Raw genomic sequence first — 15,982 nt, forward strand, 5'->3', positions numbered from 1 at the left:
TAAAAATGGCATGCAGAGGAATTTCAAAAACCTCATCTCTTTCTGGAATTTACCAGCCACTAGCTTAATGGCCCTGCCCTAGTGCCGGGATGTGTATGAAATTCACTGAGTGCCTCAGTTCCAAATACAGCTTTATTCAGCAGCAAATCACAGAACTACAATCAGATTTGCTGTGTGGCAATGTAATAGATGTAGTACATTAATACAGAAAGTCTTTTTCATCTGTTGTATGAATTTCCCCTTCATTAGTCACAGATAAATCAGAATATCACCCAAGTGTGCAAACTGCAAAGTAAATCTAGAGGTCTAAATTGGACAACCCCAGAAACGGGCCCAAGCATGATTACCCCGTGCACATTCAATGTAAAATAGGCAGCACACCAACTACACACTACCTGCTCATTACCATGTTTGTAGCATGCAGCCTAAGCTAATTGCATTGTCGCATGGCTGCTTGCCTGAATGGGGGCCCAAAATCTTTAGAGGCTAGCATGAATTAAAGCTGGCCTGCGCTACTTAAAGCCAACCTACAGCTCTTAAAGGGAAGATGCATTGTGGCTGGAAAAAGAAATCCTTCTACAAGTCACTGTCACATGAAAAAAGACTGAATAATGGCACAGCATGGGAGAGAGCATGCTCCAAAATTCTGGGGCACTGAACTGGAGGCCTTGGTGGAGAAGGTAAAAAGGAGGAGGAGCCAGGAAGTCCTCCAAACAAATCTTCGAAGTGTCAGTTTGCCATGAGTTCTGCTGCAGAGGAGTCAGTTGAGGGGGACGATGTACAAAAAAAAGCTGGTGGAAAAGCACGATTAAATGTTTTGTGCACTGGCAGGCCTGCCAGAAAACCTGTGCACGTTATCAAGGAGCATTGAGGAGTCCAGCACCAACTTTACACAAGACTTGGAACCGATCCAAGATTCTTCCTACTTTGCCAAAGTGAATCTTATGGAGTCTTTTTTTTAAAAGAAGTCCTCTTTACTCAACCTTTTGTGCATAATTGAACGGACTTCCAGTTGTAATGTTCCATCTGGTGATTCCGTGTTCTCTAACTTTTCACAGTCCTTGTTTCTTTGAATGTGGGTTCCATCCTCGCCAGCTCTTTGCTGGATGGTTAACCCAAAAGCAGTCCTTTCCTTCTGCTTGACATAGCAACGTCTGTTGTGGGCTCTCTTTTCCCAACTCCTTCAGTCTCACTGCCTCTGAGAGTCTGTGAGCCTGCGTACAGCAAGAACAGTTGCCTTTCTCTTTGTGTTCAGATGTTAAATCGCATATGTTATGACCTGAGCCCCTTGTCCCCATGGCAACCAAATCAATTGGGCTTGTCTCCGGGCAGAAGGAAGTCGCATTTCCACCCCTCCCCCTCACCCCTCCAAATTGCTCCATTTTACCTTGAATTAAAGGGGACGGTTTAAAACTTAACCATCCATATCATCCAGCATTCATAACACACACTTAAAGGGTTATGCATCTTCCAACAGTAATACAGTGGTAGATGGAGTATATTCTAAAACATGGAAATATCCAAAAGGTCAGTCATTCCTGGAATTGAAAAGTAAATTAATGATTCAGGTGTAACCCTTCATCAGCAACTGATTTTGATGAGGTAATGCAATCAAAATATTAATCTATGTTGATCAAACTGTTGTGCATTTGCTGTTTTAGTTCATTCTTTCATGCCAGAGATTTCTGCAAGGATTCTCTGGCAGGAAATTGATGGAATCCCCTAACCCCCATTGGAGAAACTGTATATGGAGAAAAACTTCCACCATTTCTCTGGGGTTTCTGCCGATCTTCCACTAAATTTATGGCAGGAGACCAGGAGGACCCAGCAGGACTTCTCCCCTACAATGTTTGTGGATTTCCTTTTGCCCTTGCACATTGTAAAGTAAACTTTGTACGCTAGATTCAACCATTGCAAAGCAAGTTGCCTACACTACATTCATCTGTAGTACTACGAAGTTAAGATTTTGTATGATTGTTTCATTTTATTTCTCTGCAGACAAGCAAACAGATAACTCCACTGGCTGCTGATGCTAGTCGGGATTTGCTGATTTCCTTTTTGTGGATCCTGAAAAGCGCTGATCAAACTCTTATCAAAAAATGGGCTACAGATCTTCCTGTGACCCAACTCAACAAGGTCTTAGACCTGCTGTATCTCTGTGTTTCCTGTTTTGAGTACAGGGTAAGGATGCCAGTGTTATTGCTGTGTTTATTGTGGAATTGTACCATCACATATTTAACATTACACCTGTGTTTAAGTAAGGGATTAAAATAAGGGGCAGTGTACTGGGATATGTAAATTAAAAAATTAAAAAGCCCAGAAGTACCAAGCAGTTCTCTTAGCATCTAAATCGAGAACAGACAAGATAATGTTTTTAATTGAGATCCTTTACTGATGCCCTGATGTGCATTTGCAGCATTTTCTAACATTAAATCAAGTTTCTGTCATTTTGTTTTACCTCCGCATACTACAATGAGTTAGTATGCCATACTAACACTTCTATAAATAAACTACAACCATCATGCCAACTACTCCTTGCAGAAAACTCATCTACGCTGACTTGGCATGTATACATTGCCTACACAATGGCCAGTCACTTCCACACCCATTTCAGTGGTCTACACCTATGTTTCGAAGCTGCACTTAGGTCACCTCATAAACAAGTCATCCTCACGCTGACAAGACAGCTGGTACCTTCAGGACTAGAGCTGTAGGAACTCCTGACAGATGAAATACTCACTCCCAACCTGTACATCTATTGCCTTGTTTGGAGTAGGCGGAGGCTTTGTCTTCAAGGCACCATCATAGATACATCAATGCTAGGCCGGAGCCTGACATAATCCAGAACCTAACTTTGTATCTAACTGATCAGGCATATTCCCAACAATATTAAAGTGGAACTATGCTGGAGAATCAATGGATTTTCAGCCCCATGTTATTTATCCTCCCAATCAGGTCCACATGTATAAAATATGGTGAAATTGCATCAGAGATTCCGTAGATTACTTTAACGGCTGGACTGCCAGTTACCACATGTCTGTATCGCATAGCCTATCCATTATTTGCATTGTAAATTGACTTCCAATTTCAGAAAAAAAGTTAGAAAATGCTATAACACTTGGTATAGAGCGAAATTACAGCATTGGACTATTGTTTTAGAAGAAAACTGTCATTTGCCTTTTTGCATTTCAGGGCAAAGTAACTTCAGATAAAGTCAGCACACAAGCCCTCCAAAAAAGCAAGCATACTAAGGCACGTCTAGAAGAAGTGCTTCTGGGAAATGCAGGAGCCCGAGGAGAAATGATGAAGCGGTGCCGTGGCCCAGGTAGGACATTCACCTCCCTTTGTAGCTCCCTAGTAAAACAAATTCCTTTGCTTTAGGACAATCGCTTATCCCAATCAGAAGTGCTGTCTGTCTAAATGACAGATAGGTTGGAGTAATTAGAAGAAGTGCAGTAGAGTGTTATTTGTTAGAAATATAATGCTGAAACTGAAAGAAAGAACTACGAGACAGTTGTGGGACTAGCCTTGTTGTACAGTGCAGAAACTCGGGCAATATCAAGCAGAGAGGAACACCGATTGGATACTAATGAGATGCGGATGCTGAGATGGATGTGTGGAGTAACGAGAAAGGACAAAATCAGGAACCAGTACATCAGGGGGTCAGTGAAGATTGTGGGAGCAACAAAGAAAGTAGCTGAGAAGAGATTGAAATGGTATGGTCACCTGTTGTGGATAGAGATAGGAAATGTGGTGAGCAAGTGGTGGACGTGGGACTGCCAGAAAGAGGAAGGCCTAAGACCAGATGGGAAGAACCAGTGACAAGAGACTTTAACACAGTGGAATTGGAAGAGGAATGGGTGACTGAAAAAGGAGATTGAGAAGGGTGATCAACCATCACTATGGTGACACCAAGTAAAATGGGAGAAGCCAAAAGGAAGAAAGAAATGGGTGGCACAGATAATTTATTTCCAAATTTCATCTTTTATACCTGAACTTAATTCATCAATTAAAAATAGTTTCTATGCTTCATAGTTAAATACCTTTAATTTTTAATTTTTGTTAACAGACATTATTATTTGTAAGTGATGTCTTACATATGCTAGGATTTTCCAGCCCTGCCAGCAGCGTGCATTGTTGTGGGTGGGACAGGAAAATTTGGAGAGCCGTTAACTTTTAATGAATTTTCCCGTCCCGCCCGCAGTGATTCCCGCCAGTGGCAAGGCCGGAAAATCCTGCCCATTGTCTTTCGCCCTGAAGAAATTACCTGCGAGCCCACTGGAATTTAGTTTCTCAGGAATTACCTGCTCGCAGCTTTCCATTGCCTCCAGAAGGCTGTCAGGCAAACCCTATCGGGTTTTCCTGTAGCCTTAGGGGGGGTGTCCCTCTTTCAAAGGCACTTAGTGCCTGATCAGGGGACCTGGCATTGGGCAGAGGGGTTGCCACTGAAAGTCATCCCCCTGCTCTCACCTCTGATCCCCTGTGACCCCCTCCCCCGCAACCCTAACAGACACTTAATCCAGTCAGGCCTCCGCCTCCGAAGCGATGTGGGTTTCTCCAACCGGTGGACTGAATCCACGTCAATTACATTAAATGCCACCTTAACTAAGTCTTTGCTTATTTATTAATTGTATTTGTTGCAGGAAATGAAAGAAACTTTGGAATAAATGAAAACCTGCGATGGAGAAAAGATCAAACACAGTGGCGACAGGGCAATGAGAGACACGAAAAGTATGTGACTAATTAAAAGATTTGTCCATATAGAAACATAGAATGATACAGCGCAGCAGGAAGCCATTTGCTCGATATATGCTGGTACTTTTGTAGGGCTATCCAATCAGTGCTAATCCCTGGTCTTTCCCCATAGGCCTGCATTTTTGCCCTTCAAGTATTTATCCCATTCTCTTTTAAATATTACTATTGAATTTGCTTCTGCCACCCTTCCAGGCAATGCATTCTAGATCTCAACAACTCACAGTATAAAAAATTGTTTCCTCATGTCACCTCTGGTTTTATTTGTCACATCTTAAATCTATGTCCTCTGGTTACTGAACTTCTGGCACGGGGAAGAGTTTCCCCTTATTCACTCTATCAAAGCCCTTCATATTTCCAAATTTCCTTTTAACTTTCTCTGTTCTAAGAAGAACAACCCTGGCTTGCCCAGTCTCTCCAGTTAACTGGAGGCCCACATCTCTGTTAATAATTCTTCTGTACACTGTAAGGCATTGGCGTCCTTCCTAAGCTGTGGTGTTTAAAATAGAACACAATACTTCAGCTGAGGCCTAACCAGTGTTTTGCAGAAGTTTAGCATCCTTCCTTGCTTTTGTACTCCACTCCTCTATTAATAAAGCCAAGAATCCCATATGCTTTTTACCAGTGTTTTCAGCTTGAACTGCCACTTTCAAATATTTGTGTGCAAAGAAGCCCAGTTCTCTCTGTTCCTGCACCCTTTCAGATTGTACCATTTATGTGCGACTGCCTGTCTTCAATCTTCCTATCAAACTGCTTCACATCACACTTCTCTACATAAAATTTCATCCACCATCCGACTGCCCACTTCACCAGTCTACATCCTTCTGAAGTCCATCACTATCCTGACTGTTTTCTACATTTCCAAGTTATGTATCATCTGCAAACTTTGAAATTATGCCCTGTAAACTCAAGTCCAGATCATGAATATATTAAAAAAGCAGAGATCCCAATACCATCAGCCATTGTACAAGAACATAAGTAATAGGAGCGGGATTTGACCATTCAGCCCTTCAAGTCTGCTCTGCCGTTCAGTAAGATCCTGTCTAATCTCCAGCTCAACCTCACCTTTCTGCACTATCCCCATATCCCGTTATTCCCTTAGTATCCAAAAACCTATTGATCTCTGTCTTGAATATACTCAATGACTGAGCATCCACAACCCTCTGGGGTCGAGAATTCCAAAGATTCACAACTCTTTGAGTGAAGAAATTTCTCCTCATCTCAGTCCTAAATGGCCCTTAGTCTGAGACTTTGACCCATTGTTTTAGATTGCCCAGCCAGGTGAAACATCCTTCCATTATCTACCCTGTCAAGCAAACCCCTTAAGAATTTCATGTGTTTCAATAAAATCACCTCTCATTCTTCTAAATTCTGAGAAATTGCAGACCTACTCCACTGAACCTTTCCTTATAAGACAATTGCTCAAGCCATTGTACTCCCTTAAGTATATCTTTCCTGAGGTAAGGAGACCATAACTTTACATAATATTCCAGGTATCGAACATAGGAACACAGTGTGTTCTCACCAAGGCCCTAAATAATTACACTGAGATTTCTTTAGCTTTATACTTAAATCCCTTTGTAATAAAGGTTAACATGCCATACGCTTTCCTATTTATTTGCTGCACTTGCATGTTAACTTGCTGTGATTTTTGTACAAGGTTGCCCAGGTCCTTCTGACTACCTATTTTCCAGTCTCTCAGCTTTGAAAAAATACTCTACCAGTTTTCCTACCAAAGTGGGTAACATCACATTTCTGCATATTATAATCCATCTGCCACGTTTCTACTCACTCATTTAACCTGTTTCTATCCCTTTGCAGTCTCTTTGTATCCTTCTTGTAGCTTACTTTCTCACCTAGCTTTGTATTATCAGCAAACTTGGACACATTACACTGGGGTAGCTGCCTCTACTTTGAAAAACAACTGTTCACCACTGATCGCTACTTTCTGTCTCTTAGCCAATTTTGTATCCATGCTGCCGTAGACCTTTAATCCATGGGCTTTAATTTTGCCAACAAGTCTATATTGTGGTACTGTATTGTCAAACACCTTTTGGGAGACTACAAACACAAAATTAAACACACTACCCTCATTAATCCTTTTCTTCACTCTATCAAAGAACTGAATCAAGGTAGTGAAACACAATTTTCTTTGAAGAAATCCTTGCTGATTTTCATTTATTAGCACTCAATTTCCTGAATGCCAGCTAATTTGAAGCCAGATTATTGTCTCAGTTTTCCCAGCAGCCGCGTTAGGCTGACCGGCCTGTAGTTGCTCTATCCCTCTCCCTTTCTTATACAGGGATGTAACATTTGCAAAATTTAACCACCATTTGAAAGCCACCATCTTCGCCATCCACCACAAACTCTACACCACAGCCTCCCCCAACAATATGACCCCCGCCCACCCTATATCTCCCAATCATCATCTCGGGTTGAACTAGATTGTTTCCAACCTTGGAATCCTGTTTGGTCCTGAGCTGAGCTTCAGGTCCTCTCCATCATTAAAATTAGCTACTTCAACTTTTGTACCACCAAATGCTTCCACTTCAGTCCCTTTGCCACTTATAGCTTCATACATGCCTTCAATCACCTCTAGACCAGACTATTCCAACACTTTCCTTCTTGGTCTCCATCCTTTATTTTCCATAAACTCTAAATGATGCAAAATTTGTCCATATGCATCTTTGTCTTGGTTCCTACTTTGTGGAATTCCTTCCCTGAGCCCCTATGTCTCTTCATATCTCTCTTCCTGTAAAATCTTCTTCAGAACCCATCTCATCAACTATGCTTATGATCACTCTTCTCATCTTCTGCATCCATTTTCCATGTCTACTCTGTAATGTGGCATGGGGCTTTTTCTTTATGTGAAAGGAAATATGTAAATGGAAGTTATTTTTGGTAGCAATTAATAACAACATTAATTTGACACCCCACCACTGCACCGCATAGGCTAGTCTTGTGACCAAACTTTAAAAGCCAATTTGTGTATTGAGAGTTAAAATAATAATTTATAAAATATAACATATACTGTAGTGGCTGATGTTTCTTTTGCCTTTTTTTCAGAACTAAGGCAGACCTGGATCAGGAAGCTCTGGTCTCTGGAAATCTAGTTACAGAGGCTAATCTAATTATTTTAGATACACTGGAAATAATTATACAGGTAACATTATACAGTATAACGACAGTGACTTCTTCCATTACATTTGTTTATATTGAATAAATATCAATTAATGACTTGCACTATTTGCTTTCTTTCTGAATTATAGGCATTTTTTCATTCATGCCTTAATGCCTCATACTTGGATATGTTTATTACTAGGGTTGTTGAGTTATTGTTTAGTGTTGGTGCTGCACTAACAAACTGAGTGCGCTGGTGCCAAAACAGTGTGTGTGTATATATGATTGGAATGGCCCAGAATTGGCTGTTTGTCAAAAGAGAGGCTTTACTTGGTATAATTTATCACCAGCTACAGTATACGCATTCAGTATGCAGCTGTCTTTTCATAGATGTTTTTGGGGATGGAGGTAGAGAAAGATAGTTAGTCAGAGAATCTCTTTCCCACTTCCTAGCTATGATGCAGTATTGTTGGAGAATTAGCAATAAGCTTTTGACATGCCCTTTCATCTGAGAGATAGGGTCTGTTAAGAAAGACTGATAAAGGTGGAAATAATTTTTATATGAAGGGCTGATGGTAAAAACAGAAATATTTCTAAGCTGACTTCTGAGCACATTGTTCATATTTTGAAATTTATGAATGGTGTAGTAGTTAAAGGGAGAATCACTAGCTCCGATGCATGAGGGGAGAAATTTGAATCGCGGCTGTCTGATTGCACCTGTAAACCGATTGATTTGAACTGTTCGAGGTTTTCACCAAATATTAATTACACCTTTATTCTATGCTGCATGAGAGCTATGACTAAGCTCGATTCACCAACTTTTATAGAATTGATCTAATCGGTTTAACCACTTTATATTACATTTGTTAGTTAAGATAGCAGGCTTAATAGTAAAGAGCTTTTCTCTTACTGGTTTTCTCCCCACTCCCCCCCTCAAAGTTGTTGATTCCTTGCCGGAGGCTTCATGGTTGTCAGTCACTTTCTAATGAAGGTGGACCCATGTGACCAATCTTATAATTATTCATGTTCGGCTCCAGTGGTGAGTGTTGGCAAGTTATTCTTAACTGAATCCCCACATTTGCACACTTCTAACACATTTTCTATGTTTCTAGGACACTAGATAGAATGATTGTAACCTTTTTGAAAGGAGTTAGAGAGAAATTTTTCTCTATCTGTTTCTCTTTTTTATATAGTGAGTATTGAATATATCGTTGAGGAACCATGATCAGGAAATTACTGTTGGACTTGTTACTTTTTCTGACATTGAAAGAACTCATTACTCACATACTATTGAAATATTCAACAATTGTTCACATTACAGGATAAAATGTTGTGTGTGGTGACCCATGGATTAAATAATCTAAATGCCTTCAAAGATCTTCATTCTTTCCTTTTTGTAGGCAATTTCGATGTCTGATTGTAAGGACAATGTCTTAGGAAGTGTTCTCAGGGTCCTGCTTCACAGCCTGGGCTGCAATCAGAGCTCCTACTACCTGACACATTGTTTCAGCACACTGAGAGCCCTCATGGCCAAGGTAAAACCAATAATTTTGTATTTTAACTTTAAGGACAGTGCACAGAATAGGAGCTGGATAATGAAATCATTTGGAATAATTTAAGATTTGCTGACTGTTTCTATGGCTTGGCACACTGCTCTTTCACCTCTGGTTTCTAGGTTCAAATCCAACCAAGTCTGAAACGTTTAAGTTTTCTTTGGAGTAATTTGGGCAATTCCAAACTATTTTCCACTGGGCACAGGGTAGACAGCACAAAACTGGCCTAATTCAATGCCAGTTGCCAATTTCACTTATGCCTGGATTTTGGCTCATGAGGTGAGCGTGCAGAGTCGGGAAATTTCCTGGCTTGCTGCACCCACCTCAGGAAAAAGTGGCGCGAATAATGGGATCTTCATTCTAGGGAGGCACCCGGAAACAGTCCCGAGGCAGCCACAGGGGCTGCCATGTGCCAAGGCACTGTCCCTGAAAAAAGGCCTAATTTACCAATGAAACATTGGAGATAATGCAGAATCGTACCGAAGAAAGCATTTCTACCTGGAATGTTGCCCTGAAGCACTGTTATCTAGAGTGTTGGTCAGGCTCTAATCTCTTTATGGCTTGTTTTTCCAGCTTAAATAAAATTGGTCAGTGTTGTGATATAGAGCACTGCGTATTCTTAAAATGCTCACAATAGGACACTGCATATGGTAGGCCCCAGACTTCAGCAGGTGATATTCCAAAGCAATTACACCTGATGTGCAGAAGCTCTTTAGATATCATAAACTGCTTAATCAGCCCTATCATGCATTTCTTGAATAATAAGAATTGTTAGACTCTTGAATGACAGTTAACGCAGCGCTATGACGAAACAAACTGATTGGATATTTTAGGCCTATTTCATTTGAATCAACATCTGTGAGTGGCTTGGGGCCTTTTTTTGACTTTCAAGGCAATACATAATTTCTAGTTGTTGTTGTTGTTGATTCAAATTCTGACACTTCCATGTTCTTGTTTCCTTGTTTCACTAGTATGCAGACGTGCTGTTTGAGGAGGAGGCAGAGCAGTGTTCTGACATGTGCCAGAGAGTCTTAGACCACTGCAGCAGCAGTATGGACAGCACCCGTACCCAAGCCTGTGCCACACTCTACCTCATCATGAGACACAGCTTTAGCACAATCAGCGTAAGGCTTCTTATTTTTATTCAGAAAGTGCGGTAACTGCTATAGAGTTGGCCATAAGCAACAACAATCGCACCCAGTCTTGGGAAAACCATATCGTTCTTCCGTGTAGAAAGCATCGCCAATAAATAATGATGGTCAGTGCCATGGGATAACCAGTCGTATTGCTTTTATAATTACCTCTTGAGGCAGTAACAGCACTACATTTATCGCACAGTGCTGGCAGCAATGCAAGGCTATTGGCAGCAGGTAAATGCAACATTATGGCTCGATCTTCCTCACACACCTCTCACTAACACAATAGGCGTAAATTGTGGTGAGATGGCTCTGATTTGTATCTACACTGCCGCCAACCGGAAAGGCGTCAGGAACAGTTGCACATGCACGCTTGGCCCACACGACAGCCGCTGGCGCATGCGCAAACTGTTCCTGAAGCCTCTCTGGTCAGCGGCAGGAGTTTGGATCATCGTAGATTTCACTGTAGCATATATTTAAAAAAATATGCCAGCAATAATTCATCCCACTTCCCAATCTGTGATGTGATCTCAATCACAATGAGATTTTTTGTGAGTGCTGCCTCCTTAAGATACATCCAGTGTGTAAGGATTTTGTGCAGGAGGTTCTTACACAACTTGGGTAGCTCATTTGGTAGATAATGGGACTTTTAAACACAGGGTCATTGTTTTGAGTTCCACTTTGGGTGATGAATTTTTTCTTAAATATTTTAGTCAAAATAGTTTTTTATTGACCACCTCAGGGGAGGCGGTGGTGTAGTGATATCGTCACTGGACTAGTAACGGTGGAATTTGAATTCAATAAAAATCTGGAATTAAAAATCTAATGATGGCCATGAAACCATTGTCGATTGTCATAAAAATCCATCTGGTTCACTAATGCCCTTTAGGGAATAAATTCTGCCGTCCTTACCTGGTCTGGCCTACATGTGAATCCAGACCCACAGCAATGTGGTTGACCCTTAACTGCCCTCTGAAATGGCCCAGCAAGTCACTCAGTTGTATAAACCACTAGGAAGTCTATAAGGAATGAAACTGCATGGACCACTTGGCATCGACTTAGACGCCGGAAATAACAACGACAAACTCAGCCCTGTCAACCCTGTAAAGTCCTCCATACTTATATCTGGGGGCTTATACCAAAATTGGGAGAGCTGTCCCACAGACTGGTCAAGCAACAGCCTGACATAGTCATACTCATGGTATCATACCTTACAGACAATGTCCTAAACACCACCATCACCATCCCTGGGTATGTCCTGTCCCACCGGCAGGACATATCCAGCTGAGGTGGCGGCACAGTGGTATACAGTTGGGAGGGAGTTGCCCTGAGAGTCCTCAATATTGATTCCAGATCCCATGAAGTCTCATGGCATCAGGTCAAATATGGGCAAGGAAACCTCCTGCTGATTACCAAGTACAGCCGCCACTCCCCCACGCCCCCCCCACCAACCCCACTCAGCTGATGAACCGGTGCTCCTCCATTTTGAACACCACTTGGAGGAAGCACTGAGGGCAAGAGCGCAGAATACATTCTGGGTGAGGGAACTTCAATGTCCATCACCAAGAGTAGCTCAGTAGCACAACAACTGACTGAGCTGGCTGAATCCTAAAGGGCACAGCTGCTTGACTGGGTCCAACAAGAGGGAAAAACATACTTGACCTCATCCTCACCAACCTGCCTGCCGCAGATGCATCTGTCCATGACAGCATCAGTAGGAGCACCACCGCACAGTCATTGTTGAGAGGAAGTCCCACCTTCACATTGAGGATCCCCTCCATCATGTTGTGTGACACTACCACCATGCTAAATGGGATAGACTTTGAACAGATCTAGCAACTCAAAACTGGGCATCTATAAGACGCTGTGGGCCATCAACAGCAGCAAAATTATACTCAAACACAATCTGTAACCTCATGGCCTGGCATATCCCCAACTCTACCATTACCACCAAGCCAGGGGGACAACCCTGGCTCAATGAAGAGTGCAGGAGGACATGCCAGGAGCAGCACCAGGCATACCTAAAAATGAGATGTCAACTTGGTAAAGCTACAACTCAGGACTACTTGTGTACCAAACATCGTAAGCAGCATGCGATAGACAATGCTAAGTAATTCCACAACCAACGGATCAGATCTAAGCTCTGCAGTCCTGCCACATCCAGTTGTAAATGGTTGTGGACAATTAAACAGCTCACTGGAGGAGGAAGCTCCAAAAATATCCCCATCCTCAATGATGAGAGAGCCCAGCACATCAGTGCAAGAGACGAGGCTGAAGCAGTTGCTACAATCTTCAGCCAGAAGTGTCAAGTGGATGATCCATCTCGGCTCCCTTCAGAGGTCCCCAACACCACAGAAGCCAGTCTTCAGCTAATTAAATTCACTCCACTTGATATCAAGAAACGGCTGAAGGCACTGTATACTGCAAAGGCTATGGGCCCTGACAGTATTCCGGCAATCATACTGAAGACTTGTGCTCCAGAACTTTCTGCGCCCCTAGCCAAGCTGTTCCAGGACAGCTACAACACTGGCATCTACCTGTCAATGTGGAAAATTGCCCAGGTATGGCCTGCACACAAAAAGCAGGACAAATCCAACCCGGCCAATTACTGCCCCATCATTCTACTCTCGGTCATCAGTAAAGTGATGGAAGGGATCATCAACAGTGCTATCAAGAAGCACTTGCTTAGCAATAACCTGCTCACTGATGCTCAGTTTGGGTTCCACTAGGGTCACTCAGCTCCTGACCTCATTACAGCCTTTGTTCAAACATGGACAAAAGAGCTGAACACCAGAGGTGAAGTGAGAGTGACTACCCTTGACATCAAGGTAGCATTTGACTGAGCATGGTATCAAGGAGCTCTAGCAAAACTGGAGTCAATGGGAATCAAAGGGGAAAACACTCCGCTGGTTGGAGTCATACCTAGCACAAAGGAAGATGATTGTGGTTGTTGGATGTCAATTATCTCCGTTTCAGGACATCACTACAGAAGTTCCTCAGGGTAGTGTCCTAACCCCAGCCATCTTCAGCTGCTTCATCAATGACCTTCCTTCCATCATAAAGTCAGAAGTGGGGATGTTTGCTGATGATGGTACAATGTTCAGCGCCATTCATGATTCCTCAGATACTGAAGCAGTCCATGTCCAAATGCAGTAAGATCTGGACAATATCCAGGCTTATGCTGACAAGTGGCAAGTAACCTTCGCACCACACAAGTGCCAGGCAATGACCATCTCCAACAAGAGGGAATCTAACCATCACCCCCTTGACATTCAATCGCTGAATCCCCCACTATCAACATCCTGGGGGTTACCATTTACCAGAAACTGAACGGGACTAGCCATATAAATGCTGTGGCTCCAAGAGCAGGTCAGAGGCTAGGAATCCTGCAGCAAGTAACTCACCTCCTGACTTCCCAAAGTCTATCCACCACCTACAAGGCACAAGTCAGGAGTATGATGGAATATTCTCCACTTGCCTGGATGAGTACAGCTCCAATAGCATTAAAGAAGCTTGACACCTTCCAGGACAAAGCAACCCACTGATTGGCACCCCATTGACTCCATCCACCGCCGAAGCACAGTGGTAGCAGTGTGTACCATCTACAAGATATACTGCAGGTACTTACCAAGGCTCCTTAGACAGCACCTTCCAAACCCATGACCACTACCTTCAGGAAGGACAAGGGGAGCAGATGCTTGGGATCACCACCACCTGGATGTTCCCCTCCAAGCCACCCACCATCCTGTCTTGGAAATATATTGTTGTTCCTTCACTATCGCTGGGTCAAAATCCTGGAACCCTCTCCCTAACAGCACTGTGGGTGTGCCTACACCACATGGACTGCAGCGGTTCAAGAAGGCAGCTCACCACCACCTTCTCAAGGGCAATGCTGGCCGTGCCAGTGATGCCAACATCCCATGAATGAATTAAAAAAACTCATTTTCCATTAAGTGTCCTTAAACTGAATATTACAATTAATTCTCCACACTGGAAGTGAGAATCTCAGTTCCTGAAATTTCCTCATTATGTATTTTCATCATTTACTGAATCATCAAAAGCATGCTTTACGGAAGAAACAATTGATAAATGATACGTAGGTTAGATACAAGAACTTGCAATTGATTAAGGGCTGTACAGACCTAAGAATGGGTAACTTGATCTTTATTGTCCGTCTGTGTCAAGCCAACTTGTTTGTTTTAATGCATGCAGCTGGCACTCTGATATTGATACTGAGACTGTAACTGCGCATGTACAGCAAGTGCTCCCCCTAGTGTTGTAGCACAAATAAACACAGCCTGTCACAATTGGAACTCTGAAAGGAATTTCCATCCTGAACAATTTGTTCTGTGCACACTCATCCTTCCTCAAGGGCATGTGTTTACTGACACAAGTCAGTCCTTCCTGTGCATGTTACAGTAGAGGTGTCTTCAGAATTCACAAGGGAGGCTGTCACACGGGCATGACATCTGGCTACCAAACTGGCAAGCTCTGCAACAGGTGCTGTATGCGGATCATCAGCAGCCATTTGTCACCCTATCATAATCTCATACCATCTAAATGTAATAGCAAAATCAAGAGAAAAGCCAGGTCAATACACATTTAAATCAGTAATCTCAACTACCTTTCCCTGAAGTCATGAATTATACCACTTGCACATTCTGTATTTTTCATGCCCATCACCAGAGTTAGAGTGGAAAATGAATGTGTGCTCATGTTGCTTGTACTGATTTTGATGTTTTATGCTTTCAGAATTTTGCCAGAGTTAAGATGCAGGTCACCATGTCTTTGGCATCTCTGGTGGGTAAATCATCTGATTTTAATGAAGAATATTTGAGGCGATCGTTACGAACTGTTCTGGCTTATGCAGAGGAAGATGAAGATATGCAGCCAACAATGTTTCCAATTCAGGTAGGGTGACCTCACATTGAGCGCAGCACCTCTTTGCAACACTGAAATAATTACATTTTGTATGTTTTGACAATGACAGTTCCACTGGCAGGTCTCCACTACCTTTCCCAAGCTATTATTGTTCATGTGTGAGGCTGGGTAATGAGCACTTATGGGCCATTCAACTATGGGAAGCAAATTGACCTGGTGTGGGAAGGGTCGAGGGTTATCACAATTGAGACCAATCCTGACTTCATCCCATATGCACAAGAGTACACTTTCCACTGGGATAAAGAAAAAGTACACGAGTACATTTATTTTACATTATGTCACTTGCAGCTCAGTTGGTAGTACTCTGACCTCTGAGTCACAAGGTTCAAGTGACACTCCAGGACTTGAGCACAAAAATCAAGGCTGATACTCCAGTGCAGTAGTGAGGGAGTGCTGCACTATTGGAAATGCAGCCTTTTGGATGAGACCTGAAACTGAGTCAACCCTTGCAGGTGGATAGAAAAGATCCTGTGTCACTAT

General features: G+C 42.5%; 1 protein-coding gene across 6 annotated transcripts in view; it reads left to right on the forward strand.

Moving 5' to 3' along the window:
- Positions 1 to 15,982, forward strand: part of dock8 (dedicator of cytokinesis 8) — a 320,640-nt gene that overhangs the window by 264,625 nt on the left and 40,033 nt on the right. For all 6 annotated transcript variants that reach the window (XM_078569065.1, XM_078569081.1, XM_078569074.1 and 3 more), the window contains 7 exons: positions 1,999 to 2,181; positions 3,193 to 3,325; positions 4,644 to 4,731; positions 7,819 to 7,915; positions 9,273 to 9,407; positions 10,397 to 10,549; positions 15,314 to 15,472. In XM_078569065.1, coding sequence (XP_078425191.1) covers positions 1,999 to 2,181; positions 3,193 to 3,325; positions 4,644 to 4,731; positions 7,819 to 7,915; positions 9,273 to 9,407; positions 10,397 to 10,549; positions 15,314 to 15,472 — 948 coding nt within the window. The remainder of the gene's footprint in view (positions 1 to 1,998; positions 2,182 to 3,192; positions 3,326 to 4,643; positions 4,732 to 7,818; positions 7,916 to 9,272; positions 9,408 to 10,396; positions 10,550 to 15,313; positions 15,473 to 15,982) is intronic.

The sequence above is a fragment of the Cetorhinus maximus genome, chromosome 2, assembly GCF_964194155.1.
Source record: "Cetorhinus maximus chromosome 2, sCetMax3.hap1.1, whole genome shotgun sequence".
In the NCBI taxonomy this organism is placed as follows: domain Eukaryota; kingdom Metazoa; phylum Chordata; class Chondrichthyes; order Lamniformes; family Cetorhinidae; genus Cetorhinus; species Cetorhinus maximus.